The sequence below is a fragment of the Ipomoea nil genome, unplaced genomic scaffold (assembly GCF_001879475.1).
Source record: "Ipomoea nil cultivar Tokyo-kokei standard unplaced genomic scaffold, Asagao_1.1 scaffold2921, whole genome shotgun sequence".
NCBI classification, from domain to species: Eukaryota; Viridiplantae; Streptophyta; class Magnoliopsida; order Solanales; family Convolvulaceae; genus Ipomoea; species Ipomoea nil.
In genome coordinates this window covers 596,854-606,165 of record NW_017619349.1, presented here as the reverse complement: position 1 = coordinate 606,165, position 9,312 = coordinate 596,854, and the positions used below count along the sequence as shown (strand labels likewise).

The 9,312-nt window shown below is 33.2% G+C and overlaps 1 protein-coding gene across 1 annotated transcript; it reads left to right on the top strand.

The window, feature by feature from the left end:
* The first annotated feature begins 5,640 nt into the window (after positions 1-5,640).
* Positions 5,641-7,074, top strand: LOC109161162 (probable galacturonosyltransferase-like 9). The gene has a single exon (XM_019309515.1). It carries the CDS (start codon positions 5,649-5,651, stop codon positions 6,885-6,887), a length of 1,239 nt encoding a protein of 412 aa, XP_019165060.1. The 5' UTR covers positions 5,641-5,648; the 3' UTR covers positions 6,888-7,074.
* Positions 7,075-9,312: the final 2,238 nt, after the last annotated feature.

Genomic DNA, 9,312 nt, shown 5'->3' with positions numbered 1-9,312 from the left:
TCAGCTATGCCACACTTTGTATTATAACATTATGGTTTATTAAACAATTGTTGAATCATTATAAAATCTTTGGTGTTTATTCTATATTCTTGTGTATGATATTCTTTGTTTATTGCATGGTTTTCATAACTTAATTCTATTGAAAGTTGTAACACATGTATGGATGTGTTTGGTAAGTAGCTGTTAGTTAATTGAGTTAGTGGGTTTGACTAGTTAACTGTTAGCTGATAGTTGATTATATACAAAATGACTTTTATAAAAAAAACTGATCGAAATGGCTCTTTTGAATAGTTTTTTGAATTTTTTAGTGTTTTTGAGCAATAAGCTGTTACAAAAATCTAATTAACTAAACATTCATATCGGTTGTTTAACTTAATTGATAACTAGTGTAGGTTTGTACTTTGTACACAAGTTCAAATAGGGTATGTTCCACCTAATCATCCTCTTGGAAAATTGGGACACCTCACATAATTCATCAACCCCTCTTCTGTAGGCTTCTGCTCATTTTCAACGTAACCCGTAAATTCGATACGATATTTAATTAAACAGTATTTGTGTGTATTATTGTATATCGGTGGAGATGTATTCTATTCTGCACGGTATAGTGACGTTTGTTTTAGATTTAATTAAAATTGTATAGATGAGATGATTATCTTTATTGGTCTTTAGATTAAGCAAGTAATTGGAAAAAAGCATATAATTATCTAGCTTGGAGAATTGGTATGCATGGAAAAATGGCTAATGCATGAAATTAAAACTAGTTGGTAGGCTTGAATGTGCTAAAATAATAAAATGAAAAATGAATTCCTAGTGGTATAGTGTAATTTTTTAATATGAAAAGGGTATGGTGGTTTAAATATATTTAGATACAAACTTGTTTTTATGCCGTGTAAATCATGTAATTCAAGGTCTACTACTATATAGTGTGATGACACATCTGTTACCATTATAAATGTGTGTTTACAAATCAAATCTCGGTGGTAAGGGCTTAGATTTTTTAGACTGAGAATGATTAAGAAAGTATAAAACAAATACTACTTTGTAAATAATTATGAGTATTTTTTTTATTTTTTTAAACATGAAACTCAAGCTATCATTTTGATGTTGTTTTGGTGCTTATTAAACCATTAGCAATTTAGGTTGTTATTTTGTTCAACATAGGAATGTTTTTGGTTGTTTTGGTGTATGTTAAAACAAGTGAAATCTGATTATTATTTTGTGCAATTTAGAATTTTATTTAGCGGTAACAGTAATAGGCTTCCCGTGCGGTTGACGCACCTTAAGCATTAAAATGAAGCATCTTAAGTACATAAATCACGCACTTTAATTACACAAACAAAGCACCTTAAGAATACAAACCATTCATCTTTAAGTACACAAACCATGAACTTTAAACACACAATAAAGCACCTTAAGAACACAAATCACGCACCTAAGATTTTAAAATGGCTCACCTTAAGTTTCACACAACTGACGCACCTTAAGCATACAAATCACGCACCTTAAGAAGGAAAATCACGCACCTTAAGTTTCAACAAATACTCACATTAAGCAGAAAATCCACACATATTAAGTTTCAACAACTACTCACATTAAGCACACAACCTACACACCTTAAACACAAAACCCACGCACCTTAACTACAAATCTCACGCACCTTAAACACAAAAATCACGCACCTTAAATTTGACTTAGATGCAAAAATTACCAAATTGTCACCGTGTTTGTTTTTTTTTTTTGTTTTTTGTTTTTTTTTTTTTTTTTTTTTTAAATTTTGGTACTCCTGGACGTTGATTTAAGCAAGATCAATGGCTCATATTTAATCGCACAACCGCACTTGGGCGCACCAACTATATTTGAACATAATTCTCTGTGTGTGTGTGTGCGCACGCGCGTGCGTGCGTGCGTGTGTATGAAGATAAAGATCCATGAATTTTAAAAAAAAATTACTAAATAACCAAAATGCGTTTTGATAATTTGAAATTTTAAAATAAATTATTAATATTAACAAAATCTATAAGTAATTGATTAAAATTGTCACCTTATACACAATTACATAATTAAAAGAAAAAAATTATATGGATAATAATTCCTAAACTGAATCTACATACATTTACAATATACGTATAATTAATTAATAAACTAAAACTGATATTTTTTTTTTGAATGCTACTGGTTCTATTACATTGTAGTATCTGTTCGCCTCCACTGAGACTCGAACTTACAACCTTTCAAATGGAAATCCAACCTGGGTACCATTATTATTTTTCTTAAAATTAATAATTAAGACAAGTTAAAACTTTAACTTATCAAAGGAGATCGATTATCGCCCCATGTTAGGAAACATGAGGATACGTCTCAAAGCCACTCTTAAGTTGAAAGTCGGAACATGAGGCTCCCCTTTAAAGGGAGCATCATGCTCCCATGTGCAAAATTGGGTAATGTGATCTGGTCACATTGGCAATTTTGTTTCATTCTTTTAATTTTTTAGAATTATATTAATAAATTTATAACTACAAATAAAAATGTATTAAATTATATATTATAAATATATAATGTTATTCTTATTTATTTTTAAAGTGATTGATGGAACAAATTCAGCTATTTCCACAGACTTTATTTGTTAATAAGTGTAGGGTGCTAGGAGGTATGGACTTAGCTGGCACTGTCTCTTTTTCTGGCTAGCATCACCTTAGTGGAAAGCAATGAATATGCGTTGCCTCTATTATTAAGATTGGTATTCCCCTCACTATTACCTAAAATTTGGTCCAAATTATTACTACTATATATTCTTTCTAAAATGTTGAACCCCAACCTAGCCTGACAGAGCATCTGAGAAGATGTAAATTATGGTAACTTAACTAAACATGAACCACAGAGGTTAGACCCCTCACTTTGAGTGCTCCTACACTGTCGTTGGTGAGACTCGATTCTTGATCATTCTTTCCAACTTTCACCTCTATGACCAGTTAAGCTGTCCATGCGGGATAATAATATATTATATTGCTTAAATGTGTTCATTTATTTATACTCTTTTCCCCAAAATTTTGTAGTTCAATAATATCAACTTATTATTGTATTTTACCCTTCTTACATATAATGAAAACATCTTTTTGAAAAAATCATATGATGTTATGTTTTTATGGTTGTTTGGTTCGCACATGAGAATTGGAATTGGAATGAGAATCAAATATTTGGTAATGGTAATGAATTTTGGTGAATGTGTTTTGCATGTTTGGTGGTAAGGTGGAATTTGAATGATTATTAATATTGATGTTTGGTTGTGTATGACCATATATAATGGGAATAAATATTTTAAAAATACGAAAATAAAAAAAAATCAAGGCAGTTGATCATAATATAATGACATCTAAAGCATCGATATAAACAAAAAAAAAATCAAAACAAAAATCTAAGGGGGCGTTTGGTTCAGGTTATATAACATAACCAAGGGAATGTGACATTCCAAAACTCACATTCCTCTGTTTGGTTCATATTATCTCAGAGAATCTAACATTCCCATGGAATGTCACATTCCCTCCACATAGGATTTTGAAGGAAATGTGATTCCCTTCAATTTCTAAGGTTATGTAAGATAACCTTGGTTATGTTAATTTATTATACACACACACACACACACACATACATATATATATATATATATATATATATATATATATATATATATATATATATATATATATATATATATATATATATATATACATATATATATATATAATTATTTTTGTAATTATATATTTTTTATTTTTATTATGTTAGGTTAGCATATAAAATAATTTTGTTTCTCAAGTTCAAGATTTTAGTTAATATTTTAAAATCATATAATTATATATGATGCCGTTATCTTATTTATTTATATTAATTTTTAAATTTATTAAAATATATGAAAATGTGTTAAGGATATTATAGTGTGTGGATAAAAGATAACCCTAAACCAAACATGATTAAATTACATACCCCAATTTTAACCAAACACAGTAATCTAACATTTCCAGTAATCTAACATTCCCAGCAATCTAACATTCCCAGCAATCTAACATTCCCTAAGGTAATCGACATTCCGTGAACCAAACGACCCCTAAAAGTACTAATTCAAACTTAAAAGTTAGATTGTCAATAAGATGGAATGATACTTTTTTTTTTTTTTTTAATTATGGAATGAAATTTTTAATTGAAGGGGTAATCAAAATTTATAGTTGTATTTTAAAAGGTTGTCAACCAAACATTAACTATGATTTTGATTCTTATTCGACCATTTTTATTGTGTAAACTCATGAACCAAACACACTCTAACTATGATTTTTATTCCTATTCGACCATTTCTATTGTGTAAACCCATGAACCAAACACGCCTTAAATAATAAATAATAAAATTAATTTATGTTTGTAATAAATTAATTTAGTCTACCTTAGCCAAACACCTTGTGCTCAGATGGCATGTAGTGACCTCTCCAATGTTGGAGGTCATGAGATCGAGTCTCACGTTATTGTGCTTTATTAGATTGAGAAAATATGTTTGAACAGATACTATAATTTAATAAATTGGTAGCATTCAAAAAAATATAAATAAAAATTTAGCCTACCTTAACGTAAGAACATTACAGTCAAATGCGGCCATATCATGTAGTCATAATTGAACAAATCGACACATGTAACAAAGTTTTTGACCCATTATGACACGTGATGATATGTATAAATCAAAATACTAAATTATGTATTAATTTCTCTCTGTACAACTTATAACCATAATAATTAATTAATAAAAATTTCAACATCAAAATTATCACTATTTCAGTAATAATAACTCGAGCAATGAGAAAATACTTCTTATACAAAACTTTACACATATATTTACATAGGAGATAAATCGAGGGAGAACATGTACAATATAAAATTAAAAGTGTACACAAAAGTATGTGTAGCTTTGTGTGATATATTTTTAGAATCTATACATTTTTTAATGTACTTTTACGTATCATAAAATATACTTTGTAGTTTTACATGATACACTTTTGTGTTCGCACACTCACATATATTTTAACATATTACAGTCTTTATCCAAAAAAAAAATGAAATCTCTTATTAACTAACCAGTGTTTGATGCCCATAAGGAGACACCTAACAAAAGCATGAAATTGTTACACTGCAAAGTTGTCACGGCTCAATCTAGTGCCCTGACCCATAATCTGCTATTTCAAAATCAATTGAACTATCAGTACGAGTTTAACAACACATTAGCAACTCATAAAATGAGATGTTAGAGTTTTGGCCTTGAGGTCATAGATCAGAGATTACGCTCTCTAATTTGACAAAAGTATAGAGATAAATTCCTTATGCATAAAGTTAATGACACGAATTAATTAAAAGTAGTATTTATCTAACAAGGGTAGGGATTCTGTGGGTTTATAACTCATCTAAACCAAGAATCCAAAACGCAATAGTAGAAGTTTCGCATATCATTGACAGCAATAATATTCCTGAAAACCGCGTTTTTTTTTTTTTTTTTTTAATGATTATTTTCGCATTTTCCATTCCCAACAAAGTGCGTGTTCAAGATGTGTTTGACATTTCCTTCTCCAGAACTATCTCTCTTCTTCTTCTCCACCTTCTACTACTACACCAGAATGCTGTATATAACTATTTTTTTAAATACGTATATATATAGTGAGAGATTGAAAAGCAGAGAGAGAGAGAGAGAGAGATTCTTGGACAAAACCCGAAGTCCAAGAATGAAGAGTTCTTGGGTTGAGTTAGTTTTGATCTTGATTATTGGTTTGTCGCCGTTGGGTTGTGTTGGGATTCGGATTCTTCCGGTGGGATCCGTCGGGTTTGGGTTTGCCGAAGCGCCGGCGTACCGGAACGGGGAGGCGTGTCCGGTGAAGAAGGGGGGAGAAACGGTGTCGTATTGTTCACCGTCGTTGGTCCACGTGGCGATGACCCTGGACTCCGAGTACCTGCGCGGCTCAATGGCGGCGGTGCACTCCGTCCTCCGCCACGCGTCGTGCCCGGAGAGCGTCTTCTTCCATTTCTTGGCCGCCGAGTTCGACCCGGCCAATCCCCGGGTCCTGACCCGACTCGTCCAATCCATTTTCCCTTCATTAAACTTCAAGGTATATATCTTTAGAGAAGATATCGTCGCTAAGCTAATCTCGTCTTCGATCCGGGTCGCCCTGGAGAACCCGTTGAATTACGCCCGGAACTATCTGGGCGACCTGCTCGACCCGTGCGTGACCCGGGTCATCTATTTGGACTCCGACGTCATCCTCGTCGACGATATCCAGAAGCTCTGGAACGTCCGGCTATCCCCCTCCCGGGTCATCGGGGCCCCGGAATACTGCCACGCGAATTTCACCAAATACTTCACCGAAGACTTCTGGTCCGACCCGATTCTCCCGCGGGTATTCGGGTCCCGGAAGCCCTGCTACTTCAACACCGGCGTGATGGTGATGGACCTCCGGGAATGGCGACGGGGGAATTACAGGGACAAGATAGAGACGTGGATGGAGATCCAGAAGAAGAGACGCGTATACGAGCTGGGTTCTCTGCCGCCATTTTTACTGGTTTTCGGCGGGAACATCGAGCCGATCGATCACCGGTGGAACCAGCACGGTCTCGGCGGCGACAACGTTAAAGGCTCTTGCCGGAGCCTCCACGCCGGTCCGGTGAGCCTGCTGCATTGGAGCGGGAAAGGGAAGCCATGGACGAGGCTGGATGAGAAGAAACCGTGTCCGTTGGATTATCTGTGGGGCCCGTACGATCTGTATCGACGGACCAACGTTAAGCTATACCATCATCATCAACAACAACAACATGCTTTAGCTAGCAGTACCCATCCGTTTGTTTACTCCAATTATTTCATTTGATTTTATTTATTTTTTATTTTTTTTTACAGGGTGATTTATATTTTATATATGATTCTTTGATATGGTTGTACAGATTGATTTGCAGGAAAATAGATAGAAATATAGGAGGATTGTAGTTTAGTAAATTTATTTTGTTGGGGTCAAAAATCAAAATTCATATATACAATACAATTTCATTTGTTTTTTTTTTTTTACTATATTTATCCTCTAGCTAACAACTCATTTGAGTTGTAAAATATGAAGTGAGAGGTAGAATTACTCTTTTCAGGCTGTATTTTATATGAACTCATGAGGTTAGGTTCCATTACAACATTTTTGGTTATTAATTTTGCATTAAATTATTCATAATTATCTGAATTTTATGAGTTTGAATAATATACATTATGAGTTAGAATAATGTATTTTATAATAATGTACATTATGTGTTCGAATAATATATATTATATTTTAAAGTAATGGAACTTCTAAGGTAAGATATTGTATTTTATAAGGTAGAATTATGTACATTATAAATTATAAATATGTATGTTGGTTTTAGGTTTTTGGGTTTAAGGAGGTCCAACACAACCGTAATTGGTGGATTCACCGTAAGAATAAAGCTGCTAAACACAAGAGATAACTGCTAGAATGGTGTATTTCTACTTGTACTTTCTGGCGACTTTCTACCGGAAAGAGCTTGTGTTTACATTGTTTAAGGGGTTTATTTATACGCGACATCTCTTACTAATTTGAATACATACATTGAATGGTCTATTAAGGTTAAGGGCCGTTAGGCTGCTGTTACAAGGCCTTCCTAACGGCCTGGTTGACCGGGCATTAAAGGCGGTCCTTTAATGACAACGGCTAGCTGTTGGACCGACCTCTGTCCGCGTCGACCGACTACTTGCGCCGACTCCCTAAACTCGGCCGTGCCCTCCTCTGGGCTTCTTCATGGCACATGCCGCTTATTTCCTTCCTTCCTTTGCTGGGACCAGTCTCCATGGGCCCAATCTTCGTCCCATCTTCTCTTTTCCTTCTCGGGCTCTAGGCCCATTGGATTCACACCCTATCAATGTATGTTGCAGTGGGTTGCATGAAAAAAAAAAATCATGCGAAGCGACATCGGTTTTGAACAGTGAACTGGTCCACGGTCTACACAATAACTATTGATCAATATCATTACCTTTGTCTTTGTCATTATCTTTTATTATTTTCTTTTAATTATCGGGTTTTGTTAATTTGAATTACCCGGATTAATTTAATCGATTACTACATAAACATTTAGTGATATTTATATACATTTTATTTATCGTGTGCATCCATCTAATATTTTTTAATGGTCTAGAAGTGTTTGTACACATTTAATTTGCGTTTGCACACACTTAATCTAATTTAGACCATTAAAAAATATTAGATGGATGCACACGATTTGTTCTCACGTTCTCATCTAAACAAGTGTTCTCATTAGAACCCTACTCTATAGTGTCATACGAACAAAATGTTTGTTTAGTTAAATGTTATAAACTAGTATGGAGTATGTTATTATATTTCGATTATATGTAACATTATAGAATTTCCTCTTTGTGTGAATATTCAGTTTCATACCTAAAATCATAGATTTATGATGTTTTATTACGTACAAAATTTTGACCTTTTATCTTGTATTATCGAGTCCACGGGGTTTTTACCCATCAAAGAATCACTCAAAGTTCATTTGATGAATTAGTTGCATGGTTGCTTTCAGTGATTTGAGAGGCTTCCTTCAGCAGGGGATATGCTGGAAATATATGCTTGCCTTGCACAACTCACCCTTCAAACTTTCTAGATGCTCTGCTATTATTTGGGGAATAATAATAATAATAATAATAATAATAATAATAATAATAATAATAATAATAAAATGAGACCATCTCTTCCGGTGAGACCCTTCCATAAATGTACATAAACTAGATTGTCTGACTTGTGTATACGTACGAAAGATTTCATAAAACTCATGGAAACAGGTAAATGCACTTGAATATTAGCATATATTGAATTCTTTACCTTCGATATCATCGTGAACTCTCAAAGTTAATGGTAAAATATATTGAGTTATAACAAATTCTATCACAAATTTAAAAATGGAAAATATTATATTTACTCTCATTCTCTACTCCTAACTTTTACTCTCAGACTTAAAATATTGATGTAGACACTTTTACATGAACCCACATAAAAAAATATCAGAATTTGCCACATCAGAAAATAAAATTTGTGAATATATGTAATAGACCACGTATTGTGTTATATCAGGGGCAAACCGCAAACCCGGTAGATATATATAATTTTATTGAATGTTGACCTAAATGATATAAAATAATCACGTTCCAATAAACCTCCAGATTTGCTTTTGTGGTTTATACTTTTTGTAACATTATTTTTATTATTATTTTGAAGATTAACATGT

Coding starts and splice junctions, on each gene's coding strand:
- LOC109161162 (XM_019309515.1), top strand. CDS start 5,649: ATGCTGTATATAACTATTTTTTTAAATACGTATATATATAGTGAGAGA.